The sequence below is a fragment of the Takifugu flavidus genome, chromosome 12, assembly GCF_003711565.1.
Source record: "Takifugu flavidus isolate HTHZ2018 chromosome 12, ASM371156v2, whole genome shotgun sequence".
NCBI lineage: Eukaryota > Metazoa > Chordata > Actinopteri > Tetraodontiformes > Tetraodontidae > Takifugu > Takifugu flavidus.
Genome location: NC_079531.1, coordinates 3,906,185 through 3,920,584, shown reverse-complemented (window position 1 = coordinate 3,920,584; position 14,400 = coordinate 3,906,185). Strand labels below are relative to the sequence as shown.

The following is a 14,400-nucleotide window of genomic DNA, read 5'->3' as shown; positions in this document are numbered from 1 at the left end:
TAGTGGTAGAAATAAAATTGTTGCAAACTTAATATTTTTTTTCAGTAAACGGATAGTAGTAGTTAGTAGTTAAAGTTTGAAAAAGTAAACAAAAACGTTCTCCTTATACTGACAAACTATATTTTTAGACTATGTTTTGAAATGTTTTATTTTACTAATTGTCTAATAAATATTAATTATGACATTCTTATGCAGATATACATGTAAGTTCCCTTGAAATTAGCTTGTAAAAATAACACAGTAAATCAGGATTAATGCATCTTGTGCACAATGATTTAGTCTGAAGCTCTCTAGTCTTTATCAGGTGAGTACCTCAGTGACTGAACTCTCAGATCTGCTTGTTTTATATATTTAGATGTGATATCAATATAACGTGACCTATGTTCACTGATGCTAAACCTGGGCTGTGACTGAAACACGTGTGGAACAACACATTTGAATGTATGTACAGAATGGATTATTTCCAGATACAATCTGTAATAGAACCTCTACCCCCGAGGCTCTACATGTCCATAAATTACAATAACAACACCAGGTTCATTGTATACATTATCCCAAGCTCACTATATAAAATTCTGTTTGAACTAGGGTACTGCTGAGTGGTGAAATTCTCCAAGGTTTTTTCCCCCAGCCTGCCAGCTGAACCCTGGACTGCCCCATCAAATGACCTACAAAGCTCTGAAATCTATTCTATTCCCATCATTCCATATTATAAACACACTGGGAGTGACCATTTAAGTTAGATTTATAATGTGTGAGACCGTTTCTGTTGAATGTTTCAGCAAAGTTGTTTTCATTTTCTTACCAGTAGAGGAGCTTTGGTCTGCATCTAATCTCAAGCTTGAACTGCTTTAATGAGCGATCTGGGAGCAGACGCCTGTCAACAACAGTGTTCGTGGTGCCAGTCTTTGGGTCAGTCCCTGCTGCTGCTGCTGCCAAGAGCAAGGCTGTTACACTCAGGGGTCCAGGCATCTGTGGTTACTGAACCTATGTTTAGCTTTCCTACCCAGCAAACACTGAAAATGTTTTCCCTCCCTAAAATGGTGGTGGGTTTTTTGAAACCAAATTTGTGTAATAGAATAGACACCGGAATCTAGAGAGACAAGGAGTATCAGCCTGTCAAGTACGATCTATTTGTTTGAATGGTTGCCTGGCATACTGTGTGTAGCATTGTTTATGAGCCAAAATCGGTTTGCTGTGCCATAATTTAGCATCTCTGTCCCCGTGCTAGTCTTTATTTACAATACTGATCCTTTGAACAATGGCTTGTTTATGGAACAATAAATCAAACGTTAAATTCCTGAGAGTCGAGAGAAGATGGTTCCACTGTCAGCATTTGCAGTTTTTCGCAGGCTTTCTTAATATAAACAATTAAAGTGTTGTCAGTCATATAAAAATTAAATAAAAAAGGAAGTGTAACTGCAGCCTTGTTAATGAATTATGAAAACGATTCAAGTTTATATGTTGATATGGGGCGGGGGGGGGGGGGGGGGGCAATGCTTAATGACTTGTATGAACACTTTATCGCAAATACTTACAGTACATGTTATGGCTGCATGCGCATGTGTATTCAGTGCATGAGCACAGTGGTAGCTCTCAGCTACATGGATTTAGACATTAGTACAAAATTAAGCATTCTGACTTATATCTATTCCATTCTATCCTATTCCAGTAAATTCCTGATAAATTAAAACTATCTTCATAAGTTTTCCCTAATTACTGCTGCAGAGAAAAGGGACTTTGTGTCACTTTTAAATCTATTTTTGTTGTATGAAAAAAATAACCTTAACTTGCATTTTATTAAAAATTAAGAGGCAGATAATAATTAACGTTTTTAGCTTTTATAGTGCACCACTCATCGTGTAACTTGGCCTTAATTTCATTATTCTCCTGTAAACATTTTAATGCCATATAGTCTAATTATAGAAGGATCCCTGAGGGGATTATAGCTAATCCTCTTCCTCCACATGAGCAGTAGATGCTGCAGCTAAATGCTTCAGGCATTGTCTCTCTCTCTCTCGGTGGAGTCCTTTTGGGCCATAATGCCTAGCGTTAGGTTTTAGATTGAATTGTATCTAAAGAATGTTTATTTAACTGCAGGAGTTAATGCATTAAAAGGGTTATCTGATGATGTACGTGATAAATAATAACGATAATAATCATACCGTTCCACTGAATGTGCAATGCGGACTAAATTTTATGCAAATATAATATAAATGGAGTATTTATTCCTCTGTAAGCATGCAGAATACAGCCTTACGTCTAGTGGCTGGTCGCATCAGCAGATTGAATCACCATTAATGGTCTCATACAAGGGGGGAAGAAAGATCCAGACAGTGCGCTTTGCTGTGCAGCCTGGAAGAGCGATGAAGGGGCGCCCTGGGAGTTGAGACCGAAATCCACTTGTATTCCTGTAACCCTATCGGCCATAATTGGCCTAGGAACGCAGATTAAGATTGATGAGACATTAAAGTGGCTCTTTGGAGTTTAAGGGATCGATAAATATCCCGATTTCAAGAGCTTTCGTTGGAGAGCAGACAAATCACTGTAACGGCGCACCGCAGTGACACTGATCTGAGAACATGGAGGATGAGGGAGGGAGGAGACTGGAATAAAGATGTGATCACTATCAGCTGCCAGGGTCACAAACGCATCTCAAAATCAACCGTGATTTTGAATTATGAATAAAGATATGCCTTCTATTTTCTGACCATTTAAAAAAAACAAAACAAAAAAAAACCTCTGTGTTTGTAATTAAGCCTGGGCTATTCATGGTAATTGCCCGCGTCACCGGATCGCTGCATTTTATTGTGCATCACTGATTTACAAGATGGCACACAAATACGACCACAGATGTTAAGAGGGTGGAAAGAACTGTATTATTTGCTTGTAAAAAAAAAAAAAAAATTCGACTTGGTTAAAATTGAATATTTTCATTGTTTTGTCATTTCCTAATTGCTGCCCGCGTGAGTCTCCGTTAGTTGTTTTCAGTCTCAGAAAAGCCCCGATTTATTCTGTATAAATCTTAATATTTTACGCGTTACTGATAATGCGCGGCGGTGCCCCTCTGCAGGCCCGGTGGTCCTGAGCAGCCCAGCCCAGCTCGTTGCCCCTGTGCTGGTGGCCCGGGGGACTTTGTCCATCACCACCAGCGAAATGTACTTCGAGGTGGATGAAGATGATCCTGCGTTCAAAAGGGCCGACGCAAAGGTAAGAATACAGGGGGAAGGTTGGAAGAGGTTTCCTTCTTTAACTCTACCACCTCTGACTTTAGTTAAGCATTTTTGAATAAACCCTTATAAACGCCAATTTTACACATCTTTTCCACACGCGACAATAAAATCGTCTGCATTGGCCACCCTAGTTTAATTTCAGTCATGGTATTTTCTTTTTGAGAATTCATCTTAGATTTTGCCCGCTATTTTTGTATTTCCCCACTTTTATGAACATGTAAAATTGCCAAAAATCTGTCAGGTCTCTAGTTATTTTTAACTAAAATTGCGAATGTAAGTTATTTCACATACGTTTGTCTCAGCATGCCAAACTAACTATATAACAAAAGGAAAGCGTCAGACCGTGAAATTAAGGATTATATTCTTGGTATGTTACGCCTGATGGCTCAAACACGTTTAATAAAATCATAATGGGACACAAGTATAAAACAGGTCGTTTTATTAGCTCTTTAAATTAGATCAGAGACAAAGATTTAAAAAAAAAATCAGGTCACAGATGTTATACTCCAGTGTATTTCAAGTGCATTTTTTTTCAAAACTGTAATATATATATACTTTATATTCATTTTTTTATCATGTAGGCTTACTCATGATAGTGGAAAAACAGTCAAAATATGCGCGTGGTTTAAATAATTCAAGTAAATTTGGTGGAATGATTTCAATGTAACAAATGTCGCCTATCAAAATGTAAACTTTCAAAAAGATGAGTGAAACAGACGAGTCAGACTCCCACTGATGCAAATATAAATTAATACAGATTCTAGCAGATAAAGAAAAGGGTCCAGGAGGAGATTTAAGGAGGTGGATCCTATTAACGTGTCACAGAACAACATCCACAATTTCAGACCACTTGAATCACAAGCTATGAATGTATTTACAGTATAAAATGTACAGATGTTTTTCGTTTTATTTCCTTTTCCAAATGCTGTCGCGGGGCTTTGTTTTAAATCTGGGATTTAGGCAACCGTGTTGCAGTAGACTGCTTTGTAGCCAATAATTTATTTATTTTTTTACACCACCAAAGAGGGCAGAATATAAAAACTAACTTGTCATAAAAAAATCATCCTGTAACAGACGAAGCCAAAACATATTCAACAACAGAGGACAGCCACACTTCACAAGACTGGAAACTGATTGGCAATATTCTTTTATGTCCGTGTTTATGGAGTGCTTGTCAGGCCTTTTACGCATTTTTTGTACCAAGTGAACTTGCACATTTTACCTCAGAGTTTCTCCAAGCTTTTGGGGTTGGTCAGTATTTCTCTTGCCAGTCGCCAAGTCTGTTTGGCCGCGTTCTCAAGAGCAGAGTGAGGCTTTCCTTGAAACAGGTCTAAATTGGGCAGGAAATAATGCGGGCACCTTCTGCACTGCAAACACGAAATAAGCTGCAATAATATCCCGTTCAGGCGGTCACCGAGGCAGTTCTCATCCCAGTCCGACTCCCTGGGATGCTTCTCACACTCGTAGGAAAGCAAAGTTTTCATGTGGTAGTTGTTCAGAGGTGTCCCGGGCAGTTCCAGGTGACGGTCGCGCAACGCTTTGAGGACTGACAAACATTTCTTTCGGCATCCCCCCAAGAGGAGCCGGTTCTCGGCCTCTGCGAACTGCAAGACCCAGGCGTCACTCTCCGCCGAGCTCTGTTTGCCGTTCAGAGAGTAACACTCTTTGGATAAAAGATTGAAGCCTTCTGCTTTCACTTCTGCCACTCGGTTTGGTCCCGGCCAGGGGATGTGCGGCAGAGGCCAGTGCGCTGCGCTTCGCGGCCAGATCCCGGTGCACTTGAACGCCGGCGTGATTTGCACCACGTATCTGTCTCTAATGCGCAACTTGACTTCACTCGTGTCAGCGACCATTTTGACAACATCTCTGTAGCTGCATTTATCCACAGCCTGAGCGACCAGCGTCTGGAATCTGGAGCGGATCTTGCGCGCAGAGAGGTAACCGGAGGCTGTGATGAATTCTACCCACAGAGACATGCTTCTCTTGCGGCCGTCGCTGAGTTTCAGCACGGCGCAGCCCGGCAGAGACCCGTCATCCACGAAGTTGAATACTCCCATCTGGTTCAGATAGAGCACCACCTCGAACTCGGTGGGCGAAATGACCTCCAGTCCCTCGAAACGATTATCCATTTCGCTGAGAGAGCTGATGAAGCGGGGTTCCTGCACCTCGACCTCCTTCAGGACATCCGATACCACCTTGCATACCTCCCGGATGGTCTTGGAGATGGCGGCTTTGCGTGCCTGGCATTTCTCGTTGTAATATTTGTTTAGATGATAGACCAGTTTCGCCTGGGCGGCTATCATATTAGGGCAGAGATCCGGGTTATACACCGGAGTCTCGCAGTAAGCCGAGGGATCCAACGCGGCTGTTTGTACGGGAGCCAATTTTAGAGAAGAAAGAAAACTGGTTAGAAAGAAAAAAAATGTCAACAAGACGGGTTTTTTAAAAGTGCGCTCCGGGCACTGGCGTAAAAATAATGTCACAACATTCAGCACCGTTGTTTCTCAAACTGCAATGAAGTGCTCGAAGCAAATCCTCGATTTTAGCAGGGTTGGAATGATTAAAAGTCCATTTCGGGCTTGTGAGCGCTCAGTAGTTCAAAAATGTCTTCAGCTTTTGCTCTGATCACTGTGCCTGTTAGGTGTCCGTGTAATTGCGCAGAGCGGACTGTGCCCTCCTGACGCAGACGTCCGGTGTTGCTGTGTTTTACAACACGCAGACGTACACACACTCACACACACACACACACACACACACACTCACACTCATTATTGCAAGGGAGGAGTTGAAGCCAAGGCGGCCAATCCCGGGGTGGTGCGTCATCGCTTCCCAGATTATCGACAACAAATTTGGCGTTTCATACAAGTAAAAAGCAGGTTGCGGAATATCGAGAAGCAGAGAGACACACACGCATTTTCAGAGGACAAAATATTTTTGTTGCCTTCCTCGGGTTTTTTTCTTTGTTGCTCAGAATCTGTTGCTTTTAAAAGAGCCACATTAGGCCTATTAAAGAGACGGCGTAGCGATTGTTTAAGGTCGCAGTTTTAGAGCAAAACGAAATATTTAATTCATGTATGTTAATTCAACGACTGCTCTTATTCTATACAAGGTGCTGCATGTCGGTTAAAATTATAATAAAGTGAGGTTTTAGTAGAGTTTGAAAATTGTTTTTATGCCATTTTTAGTAAATTCTACATGACTAAAATAATTGGACATTTATTATGTTTAATAGCGAGTTACTGGGTTTTCTTTCCCAATTGGAGGAAATGCGCGTTTATTTATCTATTTTATTGTGTCATTGCATTTAAGACAAGTTAAGTTTTGGTCACGTCTGAAAATAAAAGCAGACCATGTTAGCCGCAGTCTGTAACGCGTTTTTCCAGGAGACAAATTTAAATATTAGTCAAAATGTAATAGCGAAAATTCTTTATGTGCGTATATTTTCAAAAAGTTAAAATTAACCACCTAACCCTACTAATGCTGGTTTAAGTCTTTTTTTTAAATGTATGCCTTTCTTACAATTACAATTATAACTCTTTAAAATGTAATTAAGTTACCTAAAGTTATTTTCGACATTGCTAACAACAGCAAAAATCTATTTTTTCTGCAGTAAAGTTTTATTTTCTTTTTTTCAATGATATTATAATAACAGCCTATACAATAATAATGAATTCACTCACTTCACTGGCACTTCATCTCACATGATACAGTGTAGTCTTTGAAGAGGACTTCAAAAAGATAATGTGGTGCAGATCAGATAAGGAACACAAAGGCATTTACACTCTGCTCCACCAGTCAGAACTGCAGAAGACCAGACATTATGAGGGCAAACCAGCACACGTCAGCTCTGACTTTACATGGATACAAATGAGCAGGAAGGAACCTGATAGACAGGTGACTCCAATTATTAGGAGTTTTAAAAAAATAAAATATATATATATAATAATAATAAAAATCACTTCTGTATTGTATGGGACATTTTGCTGTGGTGAGAGGGAGCTAAAAGCCACTTCCCTTCCCATGCTTTTCTCCTCCTCTGGCCCAGCAGGTACTACTTGTCTTTATTGAAACCAGATTGGCCTGAAATCTTGCAGTTTCTTGCTTCATGTCACCTCACGAGTTTGGGCTTCAGCTTTTGGTCGTCCATATGCGTGATAGAAGGGGGGATTTTCATTGAGATTATCACCTCTTAATCTAAAGCATGTGTCTGTGCAGATCTCACAGTAACTCAACCTGCTTTGCTGTTCAAAGGCTCCACAGTTGCCAGGTCCAGCACGAGACAATGCAGTCTTTAGTCATATCTTTACCATTACAACATTGAAAGCTGTGTTGCTTTAGTCACCTTCCTGTTTGGCTATTAGAGGCCTCCCAATTATGATAGATGGAAGTGAGATTCCATCAAGGCCTGTTTCTGACCAAATGAAATTCATGCATGATGGCGTAAATCAATACAGTGGCTCCTACTTTCCCCAGTTTTGCATGAGCATGTGACCCTGCTTTGAAGAGCTCTTTTTTTCCCATTTATTCTCTCATCCATTTTCCCCTCTGTCCTCTTTTTTGGTGGGATTGATCATCCTGCTAATATGGTTGATGGTCAGTAGATGTCTGGTGGCTGAAAATGTCCTTCTGATGAAGGAACTCGCGCTCCAAGTTATTCAAATTGGCTGTGTACCTTGTTATAAACCAGGTCACACATGTAAACATTTTATTATTTCAGAATATGCTGTAATTTTACAAATAATACTCTAACTATCTTAAAGATAGGATGCAATTTACTAACAGTAGAATTTAGTGTATTAAAGTAAAACTAAAAAAAAACTGATATGATTTATATTGAAACAATACAGTTAATCACATTTACATAAGATCTTTTGCATGTTTTCAATAATTGACTGCACTCTTTTATTTGTAGGAAATATAATCAAAAGTCATATCCCATGTGAAGGGAATTTTTCAGCCTGCCCCAAGCTTGTATGCAGATTAATCCAAGTGGCTTTAATAGGATGACATTTCTATATAAATCAGATTAAAAGCAGAGACACGTCAAGACTGACATTAACACTGCCTCTCAAACTGTGAGAATAATATCCTTTAATCTCTGATCGCTGCTGATGCTGACACATTTCCTGTAATTTTATTACTGGCAAAATTAAATTGTCATTGAGATTTTCAATAACAAAACATTATTATTCCAAGCAATATGGGCTCTCGGTAGGAGGCAAGTTAATTTTTGGACGCAGAGCTGCACTGAAGACCCCCTTTGGATGGTGTCCATTCATTTGTTTTGTTCTCTGCCATGTATTAGTCATGTCCCTGGAAGAAATCAGAAGGCTGAGACACATTGCCAGAGGCTCCCAGAGTTGCTCAAGTGAACAGCTCACCAGGATCTCTTCACAGTAAACACTCAAAAAAAGGACAGAAATAAAAACCAAGCCAAAATCATTACCATTAATATTTACAAAAAACAAAAACAAAGATGGAGGCGCACAAGTTACCAAATCTAATTGATTGCCTCAGTTTCATTTCCCCCCCCCCCCCCCATTCTGCAATATGGTACTCGTGTCAACCTTTGTGATGAATTACAGCATGAATTTGCATGAATTTAGGCTGACTACAATCCAGTTATTTTTGCTAGAACTACCAATAACAAAACTCTCACAAAACAAAAATACAGCTGTGGATTGTGATCAGTAAAGATTTTTAGTCCTGCAGATGTGGCAGATACGTGCAGTAATCAGGCACACTCACCCCCCCAGGGTTTAGGATTGCTTTATTCAGCAGGCTTTGTTCGGTTATTTTTCGCACTGATGCAGACTCAAATAATTGACTAGTTTATTTACAAATCTTCCTGTCCACGTGCATTCATCAGCAAAACTATATGTCTGGTTTCCATCTTGCCTGGGTCCAAGGCAACAACCGGGCAGCAGGAACGACGTGATTAATCATAATGTCCGCAAGATGTTTGACATCTAAAAGTGGGCGCTGTAATCATCTGCCTACTGACCCCATGATGCTCATCTACTGTCCTCTCTCCTGTCCTTTTTCAGTAATTTTAAAAGGCAGTTTAAGCGCGCCGTCTACACCCACATATCTATGGGATGCCTGAGTAGGTCATTGCACTGGAACAAAGAGTGGTGGGTTGGTAGCTTATTGTATACTCGGGGATGTTGGTAATCAAACGACGCCGGTCACGAAATTAGGCAACGTCGCCTAAATAAGGGATGAAGGGTTCATAATTGCCAGTCCTACAGATCTGAAGTGCCGGGTGCCAACTGTCAGAGCCGGGCTAATGATGACAAATGTCTCTGTATGCAGATTGCTGTAGCAGCGCTGGTGCATGGCTGAGAAAGAGCAGGAAAATACAGAAGACCTCATAACAGAAAGCTTTTGCGCACATATTTAATGACCTACATGGAAATGTTGTGACCAAACTGATGAGTTTCCTTTGGAATTAGTGCATCTGGAAGCTGCTTTCAAATGAAAGAACCATATAACACATAAACTATTAAAAATATGTAATAGCATTGGCTTCCTTAACTTCATGGAGCTACAATCTTCTGCTTTCAGTAATAAAACTTATTCATAGCAATATGCATGCATGGATCAGCTTTGTTCCATTTAGGTATTTCTTTTATAGATTTTTTTTTTTTTTTTTTTTTTTAAAACCCTTTCATGGCTGTTCAAGATGTGTGATGCAGAATTGCCCTTGCTGTTACTCTGACTGCAAAATCTGCGGCTGTTCCTACTTAACATTGTTGCTAAACTGTTGTTGGTTAACATGGGTTCAGAAAAAAGTTTTTAAAGTGCGTTTGATTCCAACCACATTTTGTAGCAGAGAGCCATAAATCTGATTTCACTTACTGTGACGCAAGACTCACGCTAATAAAAGAGCAAACACAGAGTGTTGCTGGGCCAGATTTCCCCAATTTGTTGCATGAATGGCTTTTGAAAGGGGTGCCTCTTTGTACAAAAGGAGTCTCGTCTTTGTTTGCTTTTGCCCCATCTGTGTCATCTGGTGGTCTGTGCAAGTGGGTGGTGTCTCGGGGTGCTCCCCAGCAGCGATGCCAGTTGTTTTATGGACTCGGTGGAGTGGTGCGGGGAGTTCATAAGTTGGCTGGCCCATTGTGTTCCGAGCCCAGCTGACACGTGTGAATTGACTCCAGCATATTGACAGATCATTTCCATTAATGAATCAGAGGAGTCTGCCTTGTTTTGCTCTGTGATTTATGCCCTTGTTTCATCGTCCTCTTAGCTCGGGGTTAGCGATCGACCTTTTGAATGACTCAGCCAGAATGGAAGAGGAGGGAAGTTGAGTTCAGGTCTTTTTCTTGCATATTGGACATGGTTTAAGACGTTCAACATGATGTTTTAGGAGTTTTTCTACAAATGTTTTTAGTTATAGTAATCACAATATTGATTTAGTTTAGATGATCCTTGTCACTAAAAATAGTTTAGATAATTCTTGTCACTATAAATGCTTTTATTAGGCTTCTCTTCCCAGGCTGCTAAATATTAAAGGGTTTATAGTGTCTTAATTGGTCGTGGTGCTGCACGTCTGCATCATCAGTTCAAGGTGATGGTCTCATACTGGTCACAGTGGTACCATCAACTCCACCACTGCTTCCACATGGAAGGCACATTTGCTCACTACCATTTCATGCTGCTGTCACCCTCCCTTCAAAGACGGAGGAGAAAGCGGGGAGGTGATAAGTAAAGGAGGGAAAGAGGGAGGCTCGCCCTGAGCGGATGCGAGACAAAGATGGCAGTAAAGACATTTTGTCTACTTTCATTAGTTCTGGTGGTGGTGAGCGTCGCTGAATATTAGCCTATTACTGGCAAAGCCTCACATTATGGCGAACAGACGGCGAGCATGTCACAATCAAATCAAGCCCACCTCATTTCCATCTTCCTCAGTGAGGAAGAGGGACATATGGGGCAGGGTGCCAATTGCTTATTTTATATGGTAATTATTAACATCCTTGAAACCATGTTATGCGGTAGGTGTGTCTCAGCTGTCACAAAGTTTATTTCGTGTCTCAGCTGTCACAAAGTTTATTTCGCATTTGCACATGCTGGATCTTCAGTAAGGATAAGATATAATGTAAGATTTAATGTTCAGTCATAGTGACGGTGTAATAGTTTTGACCAAGTGATTGTCTTTTGATAAACTTGAGGTTTGTTTTGCTGTTTTGCCACGAAAAGCACATTGTTAGAGCTAACCTGAGACTAGCGCTAATGCCACTGTGAGTGTTGTTTTGTCCCGCTGAGCTTTCATCTGTTGGACTCATTACGGCAGTCATCTCGCTGGGCACCAGCAGAGCAGCACAAGAGATGGGCTCCCCATGAAAGAGCCATGATGGATGAAAAAGTGCTGATGTGCTGTTTTCTTGCCTCCAGGCTTTCACCTGCTCAGGAACAGCCCCAAGGCAGGAGGAAGCAGGATGCTCTAATCAACTACTGCGAGACTGGAGTGCTGAAGTCAGGCTGTATTGCTTATTCACTGCTGCTATACAGCAGATGGTTAAAAAAAAAAAAGAGGAAAACATTAATTTTTAGTGAATAGTCTCAAAGTAATTGATTTCAAAGTGTAAAGGGTAAATAAAGCCACTGGAAATTGATGGATCCATTTAAACTGTACACTGTTCTAAATTATTAATTTGGAATATTTTCGATTTGAGCCACTTTCTCTGTCTTGGCGGGCGCGGGAGGTGTCTAAGCAGGGAGCGCAGTAGTGGGGCAAGAGCGCGTCTGCTGCTGACACCATCTAACGAAGGGAGGATTAGGAGTTTACAGAGGCAGTAATATGATAGGTCAAAAAGAGGAGGCACTCCTCCGCAGCGCTTGGCTCTGTAATGAATGATTGACTGGAAAAGGAGAAGCTGCCACTCGCTGGCTGAGTGCTCATCTTGACGCCTGCCGCACCGCTCCACAGCTCCCCTTGATCACGTTTCGCTGCTCCCTTCTCATCTAAGGCACCAGTCTGTGGGGAAAAGCTGCTTTCCCTCTTATTTTCCTCCCTAATTTACACATTTAAGACATTTTTGTTTGCTTATTTTCAATTCCTTCCTTTTTGGTCGTTGAGCCTCTTTCGTCCCACACGCGCGTGCACACACACACACACACACACACACGCACACACCCCATCACCGTCATTTACAACCCTCCTTTCTCCTGTGTGCCTCCAGGCAGTGAACTAATTTCAGGTTCCATAATTGCAGTGTGTTGTACACCTGTCTGCTATTAATTCTCCCCTGACTCTCATTCGCCTCCTTAATGAGATATTATTGTAATTATTGTCATTATGGTATTTTCTGTAATGAACTTGATTGATATTTTTGTTATGGCACTGTTTACTCTCTATAATTATAGTGTAAATGCATCGAGGACTTTCCTAATTGTTGATAGTCTGAGGCTGTGATTAGGAGGGATTCTGGTTCACCCCTCAGGTGACCTCAGACCCTGTGTGTGCAGACTTTGTCTCGGGTGTAGACCAGTGAGCCCGGCAGCCTGCTCCCTGCTGAATGGATCCCGCTTGTAGCCATTTTAAAACGGCAACAAAAGGCAACACAATGGCCAACAGTGGACGTTGTTTCAGCCTGTCTGTGAAAAACAAATAACATTTTGGTTAACGCACAAGGTGGAAAAGGTTTTGCCTACCCTCAATATTCTCTGGTTATGGAAAAAAAAAGCTTTAATTTATGTTATTATATACTCTTAGGAATGTTAAAATCTCAGCTGAATGAAGGGTTCTTTTTCCCTCTTTGTAGCTCACAATCCAATTAAGACTTTAATAAGGGTCATGCACAGGAACTTCACACTGCAGGTCCGTTTCTTTTGGGTGCTTTTGGAGAATAGCACGGGGCTAAGGTCGGAAAGTGTCTTGTGCCCTGGCCAGTCACTGAAGCCGTCTGGGGAGCAAAGCTGATCTCTGTTACTCTGAAAGAAAAGTCGGAAGATATTCTGACACTGTTAGCCCAGTTGCCCAGCTGGCAACAATTATCAAAGCTTCAACTTTCCCCCCTCCCCCCCCAATTTACTCCACTTAATCATTCTGCAATTTTATCCCAGAATTTCTGGTGTAGTATCTTACCTGAAAAATGGGGCACAGTAGAACCCATTTGGCTCCAAGAACCCAAAAGGGCTTTATGTCTATGTTTCTCACTCGATCTTAAATCTTATCCTATAAGAAAACGTCGGTAGGAGAGCCTTAAACACGGACCCATCCAGCCTTTGTGTGTTTGTTCACATGCTGGGGTGCTTTGAGTGTTTGACAGCCGTTTAACTCCACACGACCCGGTTCTCAAGTGCCATCATTTGGGCGCTCTCGAATCCTGTTAGGAGCCATGATTACAATTCATGCACTCACTGCACTTCTTTGAAGAGGCATTGAAGGGAGCAAAGAAGGGTGCAGAGAGCCTGAGAGCGCCTTAGCGATACTGGCTCCTCCTCGGCGTGGAATCGGAGGCTTTCAGTAAGCGACCTGAATAGCACGACCAGCTTCCTCCAAATAAACTTGGAAACAACTGTGCTTCTAAATATCTGCAAAATCCTAAATGATATTAAATGTTTATTAATAACATCTTATGGCAATATTTTTTTTTCATCTTTACAAATTCTTAAAAATGTAAACAGCTTATTGATTGAGGTGCGAATAAAGCAAATTCAATGACTTTCAGGGAAAAAAAAGAGAAGACCAGCGGGCCTAAAGCCTAATAGGTGCTTTAGTAATTTCTGAGTTTTCATTGCTTAATCCGTTCTGAAAAGCTGAGGAGAAGAAAGGCTGCAAATGGTTCTCAGTATTAATTTGATGTGACTTCTGTACAATAAGGGCTGTGGATCCCAGAAGCCCATTTCCAAGCTTACTTTCTTTCATCATCTCCAGCCCTTGGAACTTTTGCCTAAATGTTTCATGAAACCAAGGCTTTAAGCCTCTTTGGTATTCTGTCTTTATAACACTTAGTTTAAGACTATTATTACACCATGTTCAAGGCAAAGAAGCACATACAAACAGCGAAGCTGCCACTCCATTGTGTGAAACTTAAATTGATTTGGTACAACTGGGAGAGCACTTGTGTTAAAACACCCATTCTATGGCTCATTTGGCCCTGTTCATTGTGGAGGCTTGCAGATGCTAATGATGGTTGCTTTTCCTCCTTTTTAAAGACTT

The 14,400-nt window shown here is 41.1% G+C and overlaps 2 protein-coding genes across 4 annotated transcripts in view; one reads left to right on the top strand and one right to left on the bottom strand.

Moving 5' to 3' along the window:
* LOC130534511 (neurobeachin-like) overlaps positions 1 to 14,400 on the top strand; it is a 116,553-nt gene that overhangs the window by 68,971 nt on the left and 33,182 nt on the right. For all 3 annotated transcript variants that reach the window (XM_057048673.1, XM_057048672.1, XM_057048674.1), the window contains one exon: positions 3,074 to 3,210. In XM_057048673.1, the coding sequence (XP_056904653.1) occupies positions 3,074 to 3,210 (137 nt within the window). The remainder of the gene's footprint in view (positions 1 to 3,073; positions 3,211 to 14,400) is intronic.
* mab21l1 (mab-21-like 1) lies at positions 3,656 to 5,972 on the bottom strand. Its single transcript, XM_057048681.1, has one exon. It carries the CDS (start codon positions 5,534 to 5,536, stop codon positions 4,457 to 4,459), a length of 1,080 nt encoding a protein of 359 aa, XP_056904661.1. The 5' UTR covers positions 5,537 to 5,972; the 3' UTR covers positions 3,656 to 4,456.